The sequence below is a fragment of the Phaseolus vulgaris genome, chromosome 2, assembly GCF_051622355.1.
Source record: "Phaseolus vulgaris cultivar YP4 chromosome 2, ASM5162235v1, whole genome shotgun sequence".
Taxonomy (NCBI): domain Eukaryota; kingdom Viridiplantae; phylum Streptophyta; class Magnoliopsida; order Fabales; family Fabaceae; genus Phaseolus; species Phaseolus vulgaris.
This window is the reverse complement of record NC_143499.1, coordinates 44,926,765-44,950,068: the sequence shown is the minus strand read 5'-3', so window position 1 is coordinate 44,950,068 and position 23,304 is coordinate 44,926,765. Positions and strand designations below refer to the sequence as shown.

General features: G+C 33.2%; 3 protein-coding genes across 11 annotated transcripts; 1 reads left to right on the top strand and 2 right to left on the bottom strand.

Annotated features, from left to right (window-relative positions):
* Positions 1–2,557: 2,557 nt before the first annotated feature.
* Positions 2,558–7,549, top strand: LOC137812501 (lipase-like PAD4). 2 transcript variants are annotated; one of them, XM_068614499.1, is made up of 4 exons: positions 2,558–2,796; positions 2,921–3,245; positions 5,465–6,187; positions 6,531–7,549. In XM_068614499.1, the coding sequence occupies exons 1-4, from the start codon at positions 2,744–2,746 to the stop codon at positions 7,356–7,358; spliced, it is 1,929 nt and encodes a 642-aa protein (XP_068470600.1). In that variant the 5' UTR covers positions 2,558–2,743; the 3' UTR covers positions 7,359–7,549. The 2 variants fall into 2 exon arrangements, with proteins under 2 accessions (XP_068470600.1, XP_090155121.1); XM_090298995.1 differs by having other exon boundaries at positions 6,488–7,549.
* Positions 7,550–8,525: 976 nt separating this feature from the next.
* On the bottom strand, positions 8,526–12,188 carry LOC137812499 (F-box protein At5g39450). Of its 5 annotated transcripts, none has more exons than XM_068614498.2 (3): positions 10,331–12,151; positions 9,946–10,213; positions 8,526–8,860 (listed from the first exon to the last, which is right to left on the bottom strand). In XM_068614498.2, the coding sequence occupies exons 1-3, from the start codon at positions 11,796–11,798 to the stop codon at positions 8,857–8,859; spliced, it is 1,740 nt and encodes a 579-aa protein (XP_068470599.1). In that variant the 5' UTR covers positions 11,799–12,151; the 3' UTR covers positions 8,526–8,856. The 5 variants fall into 5 exon arrangements, with proteins under 5 accessions (XP_068470599.1, XP_068470597.1, XP_068470596.1 ...); XM_068614497.2 differs by having other exon boundaries at positions 8,555–8,898; positions 10,331–12,056; XM_068614496.2 differs by having other exon boundaries at positions 9,946–12,188.
* Positions 12,189–13,018: 830 nt separating this feature from the next.
* Positions 13,019–21,974, bottom strand: CHR24 (chromatin remodeling 24). Of its 4 annotated transcripts, none has more exons than XM_068614494.2 (26): positions 21,757–21,974; positions 21,590–21,682; positions 21,432–21,518; positions 21,253–21,345; positions 21,090–21,167; positions 20,393–21,009; positions 20,180–20,310; positions 20,025–20,079; positions 19,589–19,717; positions 18,656–18,763; positions 18,475–18,530; positions 18,313–18,403; positions 17,861–17,998; positions 17,689–17,766; positions 17,361–17,567; positions 17,209–17,280; positions 16,869–16,949; positions 16,667–16,785; positions 15,577–15,688; positions 15,281–15,349; positions 15,092–15,186; positions 14,863–14,994; positions 14,121–14,183; positions 13,900–14,032; positions 13,439–13,602; positions 13,019–13,311 (listed from the first exon to the last, which is right to left on the bottom strand). In XM_068614494.2, the coding sequence occupies exons 1-25, from the start codon at positions 21,860–21,862 to the stop codon at positions 13,453–13,455; spliced, it is 3,093 nt and encodes a 1,030-aa protein (XP_068470595.2). In that variant the 5' UTR covers positions 21,863–21,974; the 3' UTR covers positions 13,019–13,311; positions 13,439–13,452. The 4 variants fall into 4 exon arrangements, with proteins under 4 accessions (XP_068470595.2, XP_068470593.2, XP_068470592.2 ...); XM_068614492.2 differs by having other exon boundaries at positions 13,203–13,311; positions 13,900–14,035; XM_068614491.2 differs by lacking the exon at positions 13,019–13,311 and having other exon boundaries at positions 13,358–13,602; positions 13,900–14,035.
* Between the last annotated feature and the right edge of the window lie 1,330 nt (positions 21,975–23,304).

The window sequence follows — 23,304 nt, the reverse complement described above, 5'->3', positions numbered from 1 at the left end:
AATATAAATACAATCTAAAAATATTCTTACTTCACTCATTAATTCCTTTAGAATTTACTTTTATTTTATTATTTTTTTACTGAGTTAAATATTAGGTAATCTTCTCTAAATATTTTCACTCAACTTTTACTATTAAAACTTATTGTAGTTATAAAAAAAATTAACTACTTACTTAACTTGAATTTAACGAATTAATGTCGAAAAATCAGTATCGTAAATGCAACTTCATAATAAAAAAATAGAAAAATTATTTAACATCGGTTCAAGAGTCGAAAGTGTGTATAAATAGATTGTTTCCTGAGAGTATGATATATATATATATATATAACAATGTTAAACCTTATAATATTTAGTGTAACAAAAATATGATGAATCTTTTATATTTGCTGATCCATTAAATAGTATATAAAATAGTCATCAAATATTTAATTAGACTAAATATTATAAGGTTTAACATTCTTAATTATATATATAATATAATATAGAGAGGTACGTTGATTGAGTATAAAAGTGTATTGTAATAAAGTGAGTTGAAAACTGAATGCCGCGTGAAGGTTGACTGGCTTTGACGTGTTGACCGAAGTTGGGTGACTTCACTGAATCGAAAACGCGCTTCGGGAGACATAAATTATGTGCTTATTTATTTACTACCGGAATCTGAAAACGACAAGGTCAATTAAATCAAAATAAATCTCATCACTTCAAAATTTATTTTTACACTTTTTTTTAATTCAAGTAATCTATAATCTTATTATTTTTCACTCACTTTAATTTCGGAAAATTAAATAAATTAAAACAGAGTACATGAACTAATATACCCTTTTGCCAGACAAGGATTAATATACTACCAATTTTTTTTTATCTCACTTGTGAACATGGAAAATCTAAAAATAAAAATTTAATATGACTTCGTATCTTTTTTCATAGGATTTTAACTTCCTCGCTTATCATTAGTTTTGCGATCGGAATACGCCATTAGACTCCTGACAGCAAAGACTATAAATTACCCGATCAAAATAATAAATTGAAATTTCTTACAGGATTTCTTGTGTTTTAGTATATTGAAATTTGTTTGAGATTGAAATGTGAAATTGTATATATAATAGATGTTGTAGAATGTATGGGTTTGGAATTGAATGTGTTAATTAATGTATTTGAATAATTTATTGAATTAATTCAAATGAAATGTTTGATTTTAATTGATTTTGGTTTAGAAATGATATATATATATATATATAGAGAGAGTGATTGACATAATAGCTAATTGACTCAATGAGAGTACTTGTATAATACTAAGCAGGAACTGTTAATATAATGTGTAGATTTGTAAAATTATGGGTTGAATGAAAGATTGATTTATTTCTTTTTGTATAGTTTCTACTTATAAATGATGTAGACTTTTATTATATGTATATTTAATTGAAAAATCCTTTAATTAGATATTTATGTGATTATTGGATGAAATTTTGTGTGGTTTGAAATTCTACGCTTTGGTATGATGTAATTGTGTGATTTTGGATATTGTGAGATTTAAAATATGAATTTTAATCAAGGTAGTATATTCACGAAATAAAATATTATGTTAAGATTGTTTAAGATATGCATCGACTAGGGATTCGTCTGGAATGAGATATTTTGACGATAATGAAATCATAAAGTCGAATGAGGTTCATATGAATGTGTAAGTTGTTTGAAAGATAACTATATTGACCTGTTATATGAGTTAACCTTGTCATAATAGGAAAGATAATATTGAAATTATTTATGCACATAGCTCTGTGGATTTCACAATGAGATAGTATGACATGTGCAAATCTTTGAGTTTAGGTCAACGCACGAGTCTTTGGGAAGTAGAGTCAAGTGTCTGAGTATGTTGGTTTGACATGGGAGATGTGAATGATGATTTATGATAAGCACTTGATGGGTTAAGAAAATTTACGAGACTTGATGAATTATGACTTTTAAATTGAAATTTTATAGAATTATTTTATAATTAGCTTACCTTATTGTTTGTTGTGTTTTGTTCTCTTTATATGTGATAATATTGTTTTTACATGGAAGCAAATGAGGTTGCAGATAATAGAGTTCCTCAGTGAAAATTTACAAGATAAGATGACTTTATTTTGAATGCTCTCTTTTGTTTTTTAAAAATTGTTGTGTATATATTAAAATTCCTATAAATAGAAATATATTTTTAATATACAATTATAAGATAGTTGTATATATACGTATGATAATTAATTACTTATTTTATTTTACTAAATATGTATAAATTAGTGATGTTGCAATTTGGGTTAGTGTCGGTTGTGATGCTTTTAAATGTCTTCCACAGATTTCATGAGTATTTGTTACTTTCTTTCATTGTTGTCTTATTATGGTTCCACATAATTTAAATTATTTTTAAATACTGCAATTAAAAGGTTTATAAAAAAGATTTATAATTTATTTTTGTTTGATTTGCGAGATATAAAAAATAAAAGTTAAATGAAGTTTGTCGTGGTTGCAGAAGATTAATAGTTATATAGTTTATCTATAGAAGTATTAATTGTAGCCGTGCATAATAATGTTTTTGAAGAATAAATTGAAAAGTTAAAAAAAGAAAAAAAAAGAGTTGAAGTAGGAGAAGAGAAGAGGTTATAAATTGAATATTCAAAGGACATCTAAAAGGCAGCAATTCAAGGTGTTGTTCATTCAAAGTTCTCCAAATTCCAGTCTCCGCGAGACTCCAACGTAAGAAAGAAACATGGAAGAAAAAAATCATTATTCCATGCCCATGGCTTCCAACGAAGCTTCACCGTAAGTACTCACTCTTTCTTAATTTTTCCAAAAGGAAAATTAAAACAACAAAGTAGAATAATCAAAACCTCAAACTTTCCGAGAAAAGTCGAACCAATTCAGTCCCATGATTTACCCGTGACAGGTTCGAGTCCCGTCAGATGCTCGCCACGTTCGTCTCCTCCACGCCGCTGCTCTCAAACTCATGGCGCCTCTGCACCCAGGCCAACGCCACCCCCTTCCGCACCTTCCTCGTTGACCGTGTCGGCGCCTCCGTCTATGTCGCCTTCTCCGGCGTCCAGATGCCCGCCGCCTCCGACCCCAACTGGAGGGACTTGGTGGCGCTCGAAAGCATCGGCGGCGTCCCCCTGTTTTCGCCCCGGCGGAGTAAGGAGGCGGAGGAGCCCGTCATGGTTCACGCCGCCATGTTCAATCTCTTCCTTTCCCTTTTCAAGTCTTTCCAAAACCAGGTTCGTTTTCATCTTTTCAATTCACACTTGTTTCAATTGAAGATCAACTCTCACATAACTTGGATGAACACACACGAACTCGTTTCAGTGCTTTTTATACCTTATTTATATCAATCTTAATTAATTGAAGTTTTATCTGTAACAGTATGTGAAAAATTTCTTCCTTCCCTCTCCAATTTGCTGAAGAATATTTTGTATTGCTCTGTTAATTACCTGTTGAAACTGTCAACTGTTTTCTTTCATTTTTATTTTATTTATGAAAAATAGAGGCATGGGGTGTCACTCTTCCCCAGTAACTTTGATCTTTAGCACAAGAAAACAAAAAACTTGTATTGAAATTTTGTGAACTATAATTTTGGCTGAGTATGTTGTTTACGGTAATTTTTTGAGTTAATTAGCTTGCATCAGTTATGTAAATGTTATGTGCACGTGTTGAGTTTTGATGTATCATTTATTATTATTTAGTATGCTTCTCTTATTGCCATGGTTTTACGACATAGTTTTTGGGGATGGTACTTTTGCCTCATCAATTGATAGAACAGATAAAGAGAAAAAAAAAAGAGTGAATAGAACAGATAAAGAGAAAAAAAAGAGTGAATAATAATAACTAATAAAAAAATCCATAAAAAGGGAAAAGGTTGAAAGGGACACTTATTTGGTACATGAACCCGATCATGCATTCCATCGAGTTTTCAGACTTTCTTTGTCAGAGTTTTTTAGTGAAAAGATGAGAATGAATGAATGAATGAATGAATGAATGAATGAAGGCTGAGAGAAAAGGGAAAACATAAGGGGAAGTTACATGTTGAAATACTATTAACTAATTTCATTTATTAAAATTTCAATTTAAAAGAGATAAAAGATACCTTATTAATTTAATGAAAATTAAGGGTTGTAAAATTTGGCAAATAATACCGAGATAGTTACCACTGAGATTTTGGCTAATCTTAGAATAATTTATAAACATTAATTTTTATTACCATGGTTGTTATAAGCATGAATTTTTATTATTATTCAAACATTAAATTTCCTCTTCATTATTTTTAAGTCGTTGGTATATGCTAATAATATTCCCACTCCCGAAGTACCATGTACGTTTTTTCTTGTAAATATTGATTAGTTTCTAAATTCCATTGCATTCAGTAGTCCCTTTTATCTATTTTTGTTAAGAAATTTTATGCAAATATCAAAAAAAGAAGCAAAGTAGATGTCTGCAATGTGAACGGTGCCCTACAACCTCATATTCTCTGACATGGGTCCCACCAATCAGCAATTATTTTATCCAACCAAGGCTAACAACCAAGCCGCCTTGATCAGTGCCTCAAACATTTAATGTTATGACAAAAATAAAACATTCTAGAAATAAAGGGTTTAATTTAAGATTGTAATATTAAAGTTGCGTCCATCACCAAGCAATGTTTGATGGTTGACTTTTACTTTTTAGTAACAGTTGCGTCCATCACCAAAAGATGAGTGTGGGTTCGATTTTCAGAGTAAAATAACAAAGTAAAACTCCCATTTTGCTCGTTCAATGCCTTGATCATTATTATAGAAGGGCTTTTGTTAATGGACAAATATCTATGACAAAGCAATTTGTCTTCATCAAATGATATCCGTACAGATCATTTTTATATCTTCAGGTAGCATTTTATTTGAAAAAACAGTGTATGTATACTGTTGAAAGGTCTTTAAAAATAAAAAAAAGCGTGAAAATATTCTCTCTGAATCTGACACGTGTCTTGGTGAATTGGGTAGGTTAAATCCAACTTTTCTTACCATCACAGAGCAGGATAATTAAGTTATTCCCCTCCCATCAACTTTCTACTTTTATGCCAAAGTCGGGGGCCCAAGAAAACAAGACTCGAATCTTGACTCTACCATACCCCATGGCACCTACCAATTTGAACAGAAATTCAATTTTGGAAGTGATCTTTTTACATACACAGAAATTGCGTTCAATGACCGTCACTTCAAGTCGTGCCATGCTTTTTAATTACATGATTTATCACTTTATGGCTAAATTTTTTATACCTTTTCTTTTTCTTTTTCTTTTTCTGTGTACATACTATACTACTAGATGAAGTTCAAATCCTAAGTTATTATTCATCACTAATTTGAAAATCTTTCAAGGCCATTTAAATTTTTGTTCTTCAAACTTATTTCCCCAGAATCTTATTCATATTCTTAACTAACTGCTAAAATTTAACGTTGCAACTCAGATGTTGGAAATAGTGGGAAACAAAGAGACTAAATCAGTTGTGATCACTGGACATTCCATTGGAGGAGCCACTGCCTCTTTGTGCACTCTTTGGCTTCTGTCTTACCTACAATCCATCTCTTCCTCTGTGTCAATATTGTGCATCACTTATGGGGCACCGTTGCTTGGGAACGAGTCCTTTTCTCAAAGCATTTTCAGAGAAAGATGGGGTGGCAACTTCTGCCACGTGGTGTCAAAGCATGACATAATGCCTAGGTTGCTCTTTGCCCCCATAATCTTTCTCACAACTCAGCTAAATTCCCTGCTGCAGTTTTGGCACTTTTCCATGACCTCAGACGATCTTGGAAAGCTTGCAAATCAAATATCAGAAAAAGAGAAAGCTAACTTGTTCACTGCTGTGATGGATTACTTGGAAGCAGCATCACAAGAGGGAGAAACATCAGTGCCTATTGTGTTTCACCCTTTTGGGAACTACTTTTTTGTCACAGAAGAAGGAGCAGTGTGTGTGGATAGTCCGGCTGCAATCATAAAGATGATGCACCTGATGCTAGCTACTAGTTCTCCAGTTAGAAGTATTGAAGACCATCTGCAGTATGGATATTATGTTAATAAATTGTCTTCACAGACATTGAATCAGGGAATTTCCATGCAGAGGAACATTCCTGACTCCAGCTATGAAGCAGGGCTTGAATTGGCCATCCAGTCTTCTGGCATAGCAAACCAGGTAATTGCAATATCTTTTATAGATGATATGTAAAATGATTCCTGTGTGTACCTAACATTTAAAGCTTTTCGGTTCATAGATTCAGATTCTATATGATTCAGTGCTAGGTGGGACTAAACATTATCACATTAACAAAAAAGATTAAATGATTTTCTTACAAAGTCTCTGTGAAGTTGGAGATTTAAGTGATTATGGCTTACAATTTAAAAAACTAAAAAGGGAGGGTTTACTCTATTGGAAAAATCAGCGTCTATGATTTTTGCAGTGCCTTCTGATTACATAGTTGTATTGGTCACGCAGGAATATTTTCCCTGAACAAGTTATACTGTTATGTAACCAACAGGAATCAGCAATTACATCCGCCAAGGAATGTCTGAAGAAAACAAGGAGAATGGGTCCTTCACCAAATCTGAATGCAGCAACCTTAGCAGTTAGCTTATCCAAGGTGGTACCTCTTAGAGCGCAAATAGAATGGTACAAGAATTGGTGCGAAGAGCAAGACTACCAAATGGGTTACTACGACTCGTTTAAAAGAAGGGACTCTACCAGTTCCAGAAGGGACATGAAAATCAACATTAACCGTTGCAAGCTTGCAAGGTTTTGGGACGACGTTATTGACATGTTGGAAAGAGGTGAGCTGCCTCATGACTTTGACAAGAGAGCCAAGTGGGTCAATGCTTCACACTTCTATAAACTATTGGTTGAGCCACTAGACATTGCTGAGTATTATGGGAAAGGGAAGCATAGAAACAAGGGGCATCATTACATGCAGCATGGTAGAGAGAAAAGATATAAGATTTTTGATAGGTGGTGGAAGAACAGAACTGTTACTACTGCTGCAGAAGAAAACAAGGAGAGGAGCAAGTTTGCGAGTCTTACCCAAGATTCATGCTTTTGGGCTAGAGTGGAAGAAGCAAGGGACTGGTTGAATTGTGTTAGAAGCGAGAGTGATGCTAACAAGTTGGCTCAATTGTGGGATAAAATTGAAAGTTTTGAGAAGTATGCCATAAATTTAGTAGAAAATAAAGAGGTTTCTAGTGATGTTCTCTTTAAGAATTCAAGTTACAGTATATGGGTGGAGGATTTAAGAGAACTGAAACAACTGAAAGTAAAGGTGCAAAGGCTTCCTCATCAGTTTACTGGTCTTCTAGATGGGGAAGTAGTTCCTTAGTAGGTGATTTGGAATCAATAAGCTTCACTCACTGTAATTGTACTATGTAGTATAAGAACTGTGCTACCTTCTGCAAAATAACTCGTTTTGCTGTTGAGTTATGACTTTTTTTTGTTGCATTAGGATTTCACTTGAATGCATATAGTTTCCATTGATATATTATGAATGGAGAAGATGAATTTATCATTGTATTTCACTAATGTAAATCTGCTTTCTTTTCTGCCATCAAGCCTTCAATCCAAACTCTCCCATGTTAACTCCTAGATAAAAAGAAAAGAAGCAAATTTGTGCAGAAATGGCTTAGTTGCCATGAAAGTTGAAAAAGCCACACAAAAATTAAAACTTCATTCAATTTATATATAATATAAAGTTTGTTGTGTGGCCGTTAGTATATGTTTGCCGAGAAAAAGATTATATATAGGAAAAATTATAATTGTATTTTTTAAATAATAATAAAAATCTTTATGCAAAAGACAAAACTAGTATTTTTTAAAAAAAGGTTTATTACAAATATGTGGATCATATTAATTAAGTAATAGTATTAGAAAAAAATACATAATAAGTAAAATTCGATACTCGAGAAATCACGACCTGGTCAAAGAACAAAGACCGAAATTTATTATATGAGTTGATGAATTATTTATACATGTCAATTATTGATAAACCATAAAATCATACTAATAAAATTCAACTTTTGAATAAAATATGTATTATCTGGTCATTTCGTAAGCTAAGTGCAAGGGGTTTTATTAATTGCAATTTTGTTGGGTGTGGAATATACATTGCAAATACAATTTATCACCTTTCAAAATTTTCAAAATTACTCTCTATTCTGGATTTTCAATTCTCGAATTCATAAAATACACTTTGAAAATAAAAATCTCATTCCAGAAAAATAAATTTGGAATGCAAAAAACACATTTGAAAAAAGAAAATTCAGAACACAAAATCTGGAAATGCATTTTGAATTTTTTTCTGCAAAATTTAGAAATGTTTTTTAAAAATTCAAATATGAAAATATATCCCGGGAAAGGGGTTCGAGAAGTATTTTTTTATCCGCACCTACCTTAAAATGAAAGGTCATTTTCAGCATTTTCCAAAAGAATTTTCATCATTTTACTGAAAAATCGGATGTTATGTTTTTTACATTATATTATGCTGGAATAATTGATACAAAAAAACTAAAGATATATTCATTGATAATATTTTTGTTGTTCAATTATGTTATGATAATTTTCATTCTTTACATGATATTATGTTGATACAGAAATATAAGTGTGATAAAATTCCCCAAAAACTCAATAAATAGAGGAATGCTCCCACGAAGTAAGGCATTCGTATATTCTTATACATATAAAACTCATATATTTTATGCTTTTACTAACTTAAGGCAAAGAATGTTCTCCAGGTGGAGTCCCCTCATCATTTTGTGACTTCCAACATCAAAAGTTGCAGTTCATAAAAGAATTATTTCGGAGACACCTTGGATCATCCGGACTCATCTGGAGAGAACATATATCAATAACATATATTTCAAAATCTGCTAACATAATATATGTCAGAAAAAGAAGTAATGTAACAGATAATTGTATAACGAAGTAACCATACTAAGTAGTCATATGAAAATGATGTAATATGTTTCACAATAGTAATTGACATCACAGTACATTGGTTGCAGAACATACTAGCAGATATAGGTAACATTTTTCATATCCAGATATTTAAACATATTTCCACCTCATTTTAATTTTCACTATTCTGTTGATCCTTGTACTACTAAATGTAACATTGTTTGTCGGTAAAGATACTATGCAATAACAACTGTCAATTAATGTAATGTAAAATCTACAATAGCAAAAAAAGTGTTATATTATATGCCTATAAGGAAGGTGAGGAATCTTAGAAAACTTACAAGTTCTAGAATATCAGAATTCCCATTTCTTTATCAGTCACTAATTATACAAAAAAGAGAGCTTACAATTAGAGCAGTGCCAACTAACCACATTTCTTGTTTTCCAGAATCACGAATAAACTTTGTTTTTCACTAAGGTCCATAATCATACTAGCTTCTCTATATGTTAACCATAAGAAAGGTTTCTGCAACTAGTTTTATTGAAGTTGCCTAACTGAATAGTGACACTCATTAGAGAAACAAAAATACAGTGAATTTATGTAAATCGTACTAGCTTCTCTATATGTTAACCATAAGAAAGGTTTCTGCAACTAGTTTTATTGAGTTGCCTAACTGAATAGTGACACTCATTAGAGAAACAAAAATACAGTGAATTTATGTTAAGACTTCAAATAACACGACCAAAAATGTTCCAAATCCCAACTAACAGGAATTGTTTGTCACCAGTCCATACGTCATTATAACTGAAACTTATGTGCTAAATACTTCTTCACAGCAAGATAAAATACTGATATACATCAAAGTTGTTGAAAGTAATCATGTAAATAGGTGTGACATCTATTAATCTACATGAAACAATGAATATCTTTTATCAATATCTAGCTATAAAACATCATGAAGCAAGGGGGGAGTTGAAATATAAAAGCAAACTGACATGTGAGGGTAAAGTCAAACCTTGGTGAAGGTGAGGAAGTGGAAGCACTAGGAAAGCCTGTAAACACGTTTGAGTACGACTTTGTCAAATAAGAAAAATTGTTAATGGGAGGCAGAGAGGGTACTCTCTCTCCTTTCTTCAAAAGTTCTTGCAGGTGGAGTCTCTGCAAAGTCAAGACAGACATAGTGTCCTTCCAAACAAAGGCAAGGACACCATTTTCAAATATAAAGAGGGAACCGGGCTTTGATCCAGGGTATCTGAATCCATAACCATTTGAAATACCCTCTCCTGTGAAAGCATGTGTGATATCAGTATTGGAGCCACAGGGAAAGGAATCATATGAAGGCTGATTGATATCCACTATGAACATTGCTGAACCATTAGGATGCAAGACATAGTGAGTACCTTCCAATATTTTTGTTGCAATAAGAAGCTTTTGTTCTTGGGACTCTTCATAAGAGAGCAGAAGAAAGAATAGAGCCTTTCCCGGCTTGTCTTGAGAAGGTTTTCCAGGAGGCCAACCAAAAGTTCCTCCCCACAAACCCGCATAAATTTGGTCCGCTGAGGGAACTTGTAAGGGCATCTTGAAAAGTGCAAACCAATTATCAGGCATGTTTGGCCATGCACGGTAAGTAGATAATTTTACAGTTGATGCCTTTAATGTTAGCCCTATTGTATCACTTGATCTAAGAAAATCTTCAAGCCGCGCATGCTTTGTCTCACGTCTTGAAGTAAACTTCTCCAAAATCGCATGACTTTCATTAACTGAACTTGATTTTCTAAGGATCTGTTTAAAGCCACCCCAGAAATATCCACCAAGACTTTTCTTCTTGGTGCATTGTATGTGACCTTTCTCCTTGTTCAACAGATTAGAGAAATCCTTGGACCAGTTACAACTCTTTCTTATGTCATCCTGCTCTGATTGCAATGGACCGTCTGCCCCTTTAGAACTTTCCTCATTGTCAATTCGGCTACTAACAAGGCTGCACATTTCACAAAGGATTGCTCTTCTTTCCTTCAAAAGCACCAAATTTTTGTGAAAGTTGTCACAGTCATCTCTCATCGCAGGAAACAATGGTCCATCGTCCATACCAGGAACCTCTTGTCGAACTAGGCCGATGGTGACCTCAAGCAACCTTTTTCTATCACTAAAAGCCAACTTGTTGAAAGGAACTATTGCCTCAGCATTTCCACCCTCTCTTTGCAACCTGGAGATCTCACTGTTTGACCTACAAACCCTCCCTGATATCATCGCACCCGAATCATGCAACAAAGCAGTAGTACTGCTGCTGCTACTGCTACTGCTACTACTACCATAATCTTGTACCCTACCTTCAATCTCAAGCAACAGCACATTGCAGGACTTATCTATATACTTGACCGAACCAGGATGAACATAGTCTGTCTCCTCTTCCCTTCCATGGAGAAAAAAGGTAGTTGAACCATCAAAATCACCAATAACTTCAAACACAGATGACCATTGGATAGGACCATCTTGAATCCCCAAATGACCAAGCTCCTGAGGAATTATCCGGCACCCGACAACCGAAACAAAACCAGGCATGACATAGACAAGGTTGCCAAGCTCAGGGTTCTGATGAACCCATATTCCAAGCAACGGTTTAACCCTCAAAAGGAAACGACAAAGAGCCTTGTAAGACGACACACCCTCCCTCCACTCAACAAGGTCCCCGTGGGGCACCACCCCCACCATGTCACACTGAGTGAGCCACACTTTTTCTGAAGATGCACAGGCATGGAGACTCTTGCAGCAGAGACTGAGATTGCAGACGTCTCTGGGCAAGAGGAACCGCAACACCATGGCAAACAAATCATCGGGTAGGCACAGGAGCAAGCTTGGATCAGAAGACATAACGGAATGGACCCAATTCAACCCAACTCAAATTTGATGGAAAAGAAATGAACTTTAAGCGCAAGAGTGAGCCACACACAGAAATTGTGAATCTCCCAACCCAAATGATCTTCAACTACTGAGTCTACGTCTACTAAATTTTGAATGATAGAGACGCATACCTACCTGAAATGAATTGGGTTGTTACGATGTGCGAAATTCTGAGATTGTGAAACGCGTTTTGTTGTGGAAAACAAACAGAGAATTCGAAGTGGGTGGAAGCAGAGAGATTAAGTGAGTCAAGTCAAACCACTTTAACTCAAATGTGCATAACACAACACAACACTGTATCCTTCTGACTACCGTGTCATCATAACAGAACACTAACTTTTGAACTTCTTTTCATTCTTCTTTCAATATTTTGGGGATAGCTTATTTGTGTTTTTTCCATTCATTTTCTAATCATTTTTAATATATTTTTTATTTTCAAAAAATCGTATGCCTAATATTGAAAATAATTTATTTTTCTATTTTCATAAATATTTTATTAAAGAAAATAAATTAAAAAGTATAAATAAAAGGACCGTTTGGGTGTATAATCCACGTAAAATATTTATTTTACATAACTAAATAGTATATTATTGTATAATATTTTTTTAAAATTATAAATTAAGGGATGTAAAATTTTAATCATCAGCTAATCATCATTATTGTATTGTATTTCTGCTTAACGTTTTTTATTTCACTTTTCAGATTTTTTTTTCTCTTGATATTATTTTTTCTACCAAGTCAATCATATTCTCACTTGATGGAATTAGCTCTCATATTTACTAAATCAATTGCACTTTTACTAATAATTCATTTTTCATTTTATAGATTGAAACATAGATTATTGTATTAAATGCTCATGTGAGTTTAAAAAATGTAAATACAGTAATGCATCACATGAATATAAAATGTGAGTTTAACCTCATCTTAATTTAATTCATTTTGTTTTATATTATATTTTCTCACACTCTTAACCTTTGTATTTGTATGATTTCTTTTAGAGTACTAAGATAGAATTTATGACAAATACAAAATCATTCTTTATAAATATATTTTTCTTTGTATAATTTATGTTATTTAAGATTACATATGCATGCAGGTATTTTTTTATTGACAATAAATTTGATATTGCTCAACACTCTTCATTTACTATTCTTTGTTCATTCTGTTATATTGTGTGACTAAGTGCTATAAAGTTGTAATGAATCTAATATATTTAATGCCACTTATTGCAAATTTGTGTACACAGTCCCTATCCCATATAGTTCATAAGTTAATAAATTTATATTAGAGCACCAAAATATTATTATTTACAATGACTTTCATTTGTTTTTTTTTCCCCAACTATGTCAATTTCATATTTATTAATTTTAGTTATCTTTCTTGCGTCTAATATTCATTTCTTCTAACTATTTTAATTTCTTAATAAGTACATGGAATTTTTGTAAAAAGTCTCGTGCACGGGTCACCCTTTCCTCGGATCAACCTAAAATTGAAAACCAAAAACAAAGAAAAAATTTAAAAAACCCATCTAAATAATTTTCATTTCATTTTCTAACCAATGAAGCATTGGAAACACTTTTAATGAAATGTTTGACACTGTTGAGCAAAACCTGAAGGGATAATACTATACGTTCAACCCTTGTTGAAATTCAGTGGTAAAAGCATCCAAATCAATCACATTTCTTTCGCTTCTTAGTTCAGCCAGCTCTAAACTCAGTTCCTCAAGCCGTTTCTGCAGTTTCTCACCCTTGTCAGGTAATTTAGCAATCATAGCCTGAAAAGATTAAACGGATACAATAAAATCAGTCCACAATATCTCGATTCAGAATTAGTCAATCCACACATCTATTCCATATCTAAGGTTGGTCACTGAAATGAGTACTTCCGATAATAACCATTTCCCATTTCCATACTTGACTTAATATACCTACAAGTCCAAATCGGACAGCTAGTACAATTTGTTCACTTCTGAGACTCTGAGATTCTTAGACAAAATTGGAATTAAATTACTATAGAATGATAATCAGGGTAGAGAATAACAATTTAACCATCTACAAGAGAAAAAACTTACCGCATTTGAGAGAGTTTGAGAGAGCCGATTAATTTTATCCTTGATATCTGATTCGGTCAATTTACCAGCACTGATAGGAGAAGAACCTTTTTTGCTTGTGGAAACATCCTTAGGATTAAATGCAAACTCGGAGCTGCTTTAAAGCACAAATTGAAAAAATCAAAATCTAAACCAAAAGGCAACCTCAAATTTCTAAAAAAAGTGCAATGATAGCCTCGTACCCATAAGTAATATGGTCATTTGATGATGATCTTGAAGTCCCAATAAATCTAGTCCCATAATTCCTGCAACCATTGCATTGATGGAGCTTTAGGTTTGATAAAGAATATGTAAAACATTAATAGTGAACAAGAACGACCTAAACCTAAAAATCGTAGCATTTTTAATTACAGGCCGACGCAAGTTGATACATGTAATGAGTTCATGGATCAAACCATTAGCCTACAAAAATATTAAAAAATTATTTGCAAATTTATTTTTAACTATCTTAGATTTATAGTGAAAAAAGGTCAAGTTAAAAGAAATTTAACAAGAAAAAACATATTTACAAAATGAATAAGGTTGTTTCTTCCTACATCTCCATATATTCTTCTCTCACCTCAAATTTTTCTATTTCCAAAAATACCCTCTGTAATATTCCGGATTACGTAATCCAGAAGTCTTTATTCAAATTCATAATTAGCTTCCGGATTTCATAATCCGGAAGTCTTTTTTCATATGCATAATTAGTTCCCGGATTATGTAATCCGGAAGTCTTTTTTCAAACGCGTGTTCGGATTACATAATCCGGAAACTACTCTATGGAAGTGGCACAAGAAAGATAAAAAGGTATTTTCACGTTGTGTATGGGGTGACAGAAGAACCTATGGAGGTGCAGGAAGAAACAGTCAATAAATAAAAGACGCAGGCAGGCCCCGTTGGCCAATGCAGGCCTAAAGTAGGACCATGTCCACAAAGCATTACCTTGGAACTTCATCATCCTCAAGTTCAGCACGAACCGGCGGCCCTGTCTTTGAAAAGAGTAAACTGTGCTGACTAACTCCAGCTATGCCTTGACTCTTCAAGAACTCTATGTGTGCTTTGAAATAGTCATCACTACACGAAATACAAGATTGAGTTCAATTTACGAGTTCATTAGACTCAACTTATTTCTAAGGACATTAAACACATTTCGAAATTGTAGACTCATTACAATGTATATTGACGGTCGTGCTCCTCATTCAATTGCCTTTGGGTAACAGATACATCAAATCCTTCTTTTGGAAGGCTGAAAAGTTCCCTAAGATCCTGCAAGGGATGAATGGAAGATTACACGAAATCACACCTTTTTGAACATGCAAGTGCATTTCTCAACCAATAATACGTCCGACAAAAATTGTACCTGCTGGCTAAAGTACCGGATCTGTTCTTTATGTTCGGTAGCCGTTTTGAATAATCCTCCCTTGTATACCTATAAAACATGCAAATTGTACGAAAAAACTCGATCAATGTCTTAACCACATATTTTTTTGCCATGTAATTCAATCAAAATTATGACATACATAACCCACACGCACTTCATGTTTCTGCATGCATGTGCACGTGTATATACATGTTTTTTTATTCGGCAAAACGTGTATATACATGTATATGTTCATTGCATTGATACTCTACAAAAATAATAAGGGGAAAAATTACCTGTTTCCGGTAGATCTTTTCTTCAACAGTTCCGCACGTCATCAGTCTATATACAATGACATCTTTCTTTTGACCAATTCGATAAGCACGGTCAACACTTTGATTATCCGTACTGGTAGAACCAAAAAATCATAGTGCTTTAAAAGCAACATGAGCAAATTCCCTCCCACGAGGAATGAATCAAATTGTAAAATTGTAGGTGAAAAATAAATTCAAATATTCAAATCCGATCCTTAACCATACTAATCAATATCACTTTCAGTCCATTTTAATGAATCAATTTCAAATCAAAATCCATATTTTTTTATTTTAAATCAAATCCAATTAATTGGACTAAGATATTATATTAAAAATAGACAGACACAGAGCACATTTTACATGCATGAAGGGAAAAAATTAAAAACTTCAATAAGAACCACCAAACACTTGTATCCTCTTGTTGAACCATTTTGTTAGTAATCACTGTACATGGGCATTCCCTCTCCCAAAATCAACAATTTATATTTTGAATTATTTAGTAAAAAATATAACCAATTTATAACTTAGTGAAATTTATCATATATAATAGTCCCAATATTAAAATTAATTTTATCCAAATTAAATTGATATGAATTTAATCTAATTTAAATCCAAACTTAAACTAAATTCAAAAAATCCAAATTAATTTGATCCAAATTTCAAATTCAATCAATTATATTGGATTTGAATGGGGTTTTTAAAAGAATCTCCCCCTTGCCCACCCGTAGCAAATTGTTATAAAGAAAAACAATAGGTTTAGCTAACCAACACTAATATAATATAGGGTCAGGTGCTTAATAGCTTAATCTCTATTGGATTGGATGAGTATTGTACAATAATGATCAAATGTAAAACAAGAAATAAAACAATTAATATTCACAGGAGAAACTTCTATATAGCTGCATGTGTGGCGAAATTTTAGGACACTAACAAAGCTACTGGCAGACAATAGGACATTAACACCACTTAAGTGGATAACAGTTCCTAAATTAGAATAATTCCACTTCTTTTTGTAAATTTTACAGAAAATTTAGAACAAATTTAAAGTGGAATAATATACTTCAAAACACACCTTGGGTTCCAAGCAGGATCAACAACAATCACACGATCTGCTCTTGTAAGTGTAAGTCCTAAACCACCAACCTGAGACGTCAAGAGAAATATAGGAGCTCCAACACCTTCTTGGAAATCCTGAAATCCAAACAACATGTCTATAAGACAAAAGAAGTTAGGGAATTACCAAGGTTACTAAGTTAAATGTGCAAAGCACTTACATTAACAATCTTTAGTCTGTCATTGACTTTTGTTGTTCCATCAATTCGTAAAAAGTCATAACCTTGGGATAGTAGGCATTCCTATAATCAAGCAGAAGAAAACCCTTAAATCAACTCTTATTAAAAAACAGACATTAAAATAACGAGACAAGGAACTTTGAACGTCCTCCAACAAATACCTACCGATCATTAAAACTAAAAAGATTATGAAACCACTAACTATGCCTTTCCAGACATGAAAACCACTGACCTACATTAAACAGTTGAAAAACTGTTTGACCAATCCATGCTTCACAGACAAAATAAGTGAAAAGCATTTCATAATAATTTCTCAACCAACCTGAATAAGATTAAGCATCTTGCGAGTCTGAGAAAATATAAGCACGCAATGCCCTTCTGGGATCAAATTATCCTACAGCATAGAATAAGAACTATAATACTATGCAAAGAAGTAAAAACCAGTGGTAAATAAACTGCATGACCGGCACTTACCAACAATGACATAATGAAGGAAATTTTGCATGACACGTCTTGTTCATCTCTAAACCTATCTGTGTCAGCAACATCGGCTATGTGCATTGCCAATTTTGTTGCAACATCAGCTTCTTCTGGCTTTAGCATTGAGTCCATCCCTTCCAACACATCCTCAGCTGCCCGCTTCGTCAACAAAAGTGGATGATCACATATTTTCTTTAAAATCTGATCAGTTTAAAATTTTTCAGAAGACAAAAGTATTACTATATAAAGAGGAGAAGAAGAACCGAATATAAGAAGAACACATCAAGAACAAGAGTAGCACAAATAACATGACGAAAGTTACCGTAAGGGCAGCCAATGGTGAGCCATCAAATGCTGAGAGAACAATCTCACTCTTCAAAAACGCTTCATAAAGATACCGCTACATGACATAGAAATTAAACAAAGTTATCAAAATTTGCTAAGATTAACCTCATAAGATATAATGAAAAACAAGAAACAATTGCATATTTAACCTGAACACTGGTCAATCGAAGCCACACAATGATCTCTTGTTTTTGAGAAAGTTTTGCAGTTGTTTTTTCATCATCTCGACTGAATACCTCACTCTTCATTCGTCTTAAAAAGTAAGGCTGAATACGTTCTCTTAGTTCCTAGTGAAAAAGTAGCAGTCATAACACTTAAGTCAATGGGAAACTTGTTATTAATTGATTTGATGATCAGAATACAAGAGACCACTACACAAATATAAATTACAACTTACAATGAAATCCATGATATAATGCTTCACAAAGGAACAGCTTGAAGTAGAAGAGCAGAAAGCATATCTAATCATATTCATATACTTCTCATTGTATGTATTATTATGTGAGCTCAAGAACAAAGACAACATAAAACATACTATTCGCCATCCAAAGCCAAAGGCCAAGTCACATGAACTATATATTGGAACACAAATAATCCTTACCTTTGCTACAGATGAACCAACACGTTGTTCCCTGTCAGAAGCATGCTTGTCATTTCCACGGAGTATGGGCTTTTCAAATTTTTCTTTAAACCTGATAAGTTATAATTTTTATGTTATGACACCTTAAATAAATTAAGAATGTAGCCTGAAAATTATCATTACCATTTGTTGTCACCAAGCAACTCTGGGCAACAAAAATTGAACAACGCCCACAACTCCTGTTAGGAAGTTTTAAGAATGACAACAGTTAAACATAAACTTGAAACAGAAAGAATTATAATAAAAAATATGATAAAAAAACATCTTGGTGATTATAACACAAAAGAATTACAACAAATAATACCTTGAGATTATTTTGCAGCGGTGTGCCACTGATGATAATGCGATGAGCACTTGGTATTTCAAGCAAACTTTTAGCCCTTTGTGTGTTTGGGTTCTTTATAAGGTGCCCCTAAAGTTAAGAAAAATTTTGAAAACAAGAAAGTATTATAAAACCTTTTGCAACAAGTTTAATATAAGTATTTAAATTCAATTGCATATAGTTGAAATTTCTGCCTACTACATAATGAACATCATCATCAAATACTGAAGGAGTACCATAAAAGTCCCCACTAGTTAAATATGCAACAAGAAACGTAAAAGGAGAGCTGATTACTTTACTTCAGCATACCAGAGACTACACACAAGTCAAATTTCACACCGAAATTTTCGAACCAGTTATTAATGACATACAATTTTCTTTATGACATGATTAGCAATACAGCATAGATTGCAACCATGAATAACCAATACTTAAACATTTGTTGCTTCTTTTATAACTAATTTAACACACTTCTCTGCTTTTCCAAATTTGCTTCACCCCTTTCCTGCTATTTGGAAGCTTTATCTGTCTCTTTGGATCAAAATGCAAACTGACTAAATTAATTATTTACCAATTTAAAGAAGTATTTAGAGAGAAACAAAGACAGTAAGGCAAAATATGCATGCGAAAAATTCAGACCTCCACTTTTCATTCAATTGGTGATATGCACTCTCTTACAATAAAAGGTGCTTAAGTCCTTGAAATGAAAAAAGGAATCAATTAAAAATTTTCCCACATGTATCTTCTATTCAACCTACTATATACACATTAACATTCTCTTTAGTAATTTGTTTCATTGATCATCTGAGAAATACAAGATCCAAAAGTTGGTGAGGAAAAGGTTAATGGACTGCAGGTAGACAAACCAAGTACCCAATATTAAATAAGTTTTAAATGAAACAAGATCAATTTTACCTCATCCAGTATCATGTAGTCCCAAGTAGCATTATCTTCACTTTCCTCGTCATCTAAATAATTATTCCCCCGTAAGGACTTAGAATTGTTGCGGACAATATCATAAGTAGTGAGAAGAACTCCTTTGTCCTAGAAGAGGAGACATGAGAATATAGTTGAAGATTGACAGAAACAAAGAACTTAGAACATCCAAATACCACCATTCTCCAGAAATCAACTAAAAGTCTACTGGTGAACAAATTTAAATCGATATTACTTTCCTAAATAATTTGAGGCAGCTAGCCCTACCATGAAATAGTTTCATTCCAATTCCTAAGCTCAGTTTTGAGTTACACACAAAAACATTACATATTTCTTTATCCTGACAGTATTGAGCCCTAAGAATTCAATTTCAAGAAATTTTCAGTTTAATTAAAAAACAAGAAACATCCAAAACCTGAAGTATGTACTGCAGTTCATATTCTCTGAGTTTTGTAGAAGTTCCAAAATATCTGCAGGAATGGACGAATAGTTGTTGCTATTAGAGCAGAAAAGTTTCAACATTGCATTTTGTAGATAAACCACTCAGATGAATGAAGCGAGGCAGCTCACTCTCTTGTATTCTTGGATAGACCCACAGCTGACAATTCTTTGATCCAATGGGGCAATAAAGTTTTGGGAGCTACAACCAATGCCCTTCTTATTAAACGAGAATGAAACAGTCCAGCTAGAAAGCTACAGATCTAAAAGAACTATCCAGTATTAGCATCATATGCCAGCAATTGCAAAATATAATTTCTCAAGGTTCTGCTATTATTTCCTTACCTGCATTGTTTTCCCCAAACCCATATCATCCCCCAAGATTCCCCCTTTTCCCAGACAATGCAAAGACCAGAGCCACGTCAACCCCTCCCGCTGATGTGGAAACAACATTTTTGCAATTTTAGCAGGCAACTGATAAGTTGATCTAGGACCCGTCAGAGTTATTGAACCATCATTCTCTGGCACAAAATTATCCACCACTTCAACAGAATCCTCTGAATCACACTCAATACTGTGGCCACCATCATTCTTATTACCCTCAGACAAGCTCTCCTGATGCGGAGAAAACGAAGACCCTGCACTCCCATACTCTAAACCCTCATCATCATAACTTTCTTTACCTTTAACCAAACCCTCAACACGCTTCGGCCTCGGCTTCCTCTCAACCGATAGCAACTCAAACTTGGCGTTCAGTTCAGTCAAAATATCCCTAATTTCATTCTTGCCCCCACTCTCCTCAATCTGGATGACGTTTCTTGGCACCGGAATCGGCGAATCAAGGTCGATCAGTTCATCAAAATTGGACTGATCAACCGCCACGCTTTTTCCAGCGTCTTCATGCACAATCTTGCAGAGGCGGCGCCGCCCCTGAACTTTCACCTTCGTCGTCCTTTCTTCCTCTAAAAAAAAACATAACACCAACAAAATTAACAACAGTGCTGATTACAGATTAAAGTGAGGCAGAGAAGACAACACTTACTAGGGGGAAAATCAACCACGTCGGGTGGAGCTTCTTCTTCAAAAAATATCGGTTCGTGTTTCTCATCGGAGTTTTGCCCTAACAACCAAAATAATCAAGTAAAGTAGATTTTCACGACGGTGATGATTGCAAAATAATGTGAAGCAGAGAAGATAACACTTACCAGGGGAAGAACTAACCACGTTGGGTGAATCTTCTTCTTCCTGTTCTTCTTCTTTAAATATGGTCGGTTCGTGTTTCTTGTCTATGTTGCGCCCTGATAACACCAATATTCGAATGTGACATATTATAACGAGTGTGAATGATTTGAGATTGAAGTGAAGCAGAAAATATAAGACTTACTAGCAGTAGAAATATGGTAGGACGGAGCAACAACTTGTTGCGCTTCATGTACCTTGATCGGTTCATATTTGTCGTCCGATGCTAACCCTAACAGTATTAAGAAGGTGAGCATAAGCGTGAGAAGTGAACAGCCAGATTGAGTGGTAGAATGAAAGTACCGATTGGAGAATCGAAGTCGGTGATTGCGGAAAATTGGGGAATGTTTTGGTGTTGTTGTTTTGGCGTGGAGGATTCGATCGTTTCTTCATCATCTGAGAAAGGTTGATGAGAAAAGAAATTGAAATGGAAAAAGAAAAGAGAAAAGAGAAAAAAGCGTGTAACATACCGAAAGGTTTGGAAGAGGGTTTGGGAGGAGCAGAATGATCTTGGAGGAAGCGATAGTGACTGTCATTGAGACTTATTGGTTTCTTGGAGCTCTTGTTGTTAGCCATTGTTCTTCTCTCTTCTCTTCTCTCTTCTCCCGCTTTGTTTAGTATATTTGAATTTGGACAAGGTTAGGGAAGGAACATGTTCTTGTTCTTCTCTTCTTCCATTTCCTATTTAATGTTGTTATTCATTCCAAATCCTAATAACCACACTCCATGATTTCATATTTTTTTATTTTTCTCTAACCTTCAATTAAACTTTAGTTTTTTCTTTATTTATTTTTATATTAACGGTTGTTTTCACACATTACACTTTAGTTGAAAACACTAATATATTTAAGAATTGAGATATTACATCATTTCTAATTAATCTAACATCAAAATATTTTCACCTAATTTATTAATAAAATAGAAAGTTCAATATTAAAATTAACCAAATTGAAAGTCCAATAGTAAAAATTACAAAAATACAAAAGTTTAGCTATGAAAAGAGAAATTAAAAATATAATACATATTCTTCTCTAAGCTCAAAATCACTTCACATTAGTGGTATCAGTTATTATAATTTAAGGTCTAATTGGCAAAACTTAGAAAATAAAAAAAAAATATTGAAAACGATAAAATTCACCAAAACTATAAAAAAATTAGTGATATTAAGCCTTTTTTTCTTTAAAAATATATACTTTGACAACTTCTTTTACATATACAACTACTAATAACTCTTTTATAATAATAATACTAGTAATATTTAAATTATTTTTTACAAGTAATAATGAAGTAGTTGTTAATTTATTGAATAGGTAATAATGATTGTGAAAATATGGTACTCATTTTAAAATGTAACTTTGTATTGGCTTAATTTCAATTTATCTTGCAATTCAACTCAATTAATCCTTTATTTTTAACAGCAATTTTTTTCTTATTCATTCACATTCACATCCATACACTTTCTATCTTTAAAAAACATTACCTGAGAGTCATATTTTACTTCTTGGTTCTAATCGATAGATTATTTAGAAATCATGTTAAAACCAAGTTTAGCTGAACTAAAACTATTTATCTCACAATAATAATAAATATAATTAGTGTCAAGTTTTTTGTTCTGTTTTTCTGTTTTAAGACTTTTTTAATGAGTTTGAATACCTCTGGTGTTATAACAAAAAATGTAATCAGATGTATAGCGAAAACTAGATTAATATTTGACATAGTAAACCAGAGAATTAACAAGTAAAAAAAGGTAACTAATAAAAGTTCAATTAATTTATGAGTTATTTAGAAAAGGGCACATAAACCAAAGATTATGTTGACTCTTCACTTTGGAATCTTGGTTTTGAAGGTTTTTAATCTCATGAATGATAATGTAGCAAAGATGCAATTTTGGTTTAAAAGAAGGATAACAAATTTCAATTAGTTTTTATTTGTTTCTTCTCTGCTGTTCATTAATTCTACTGTTACAGAAATGTACATTTGTTGGTGTTTTGTCTTCCTTGAAACATACTAAATCAAAA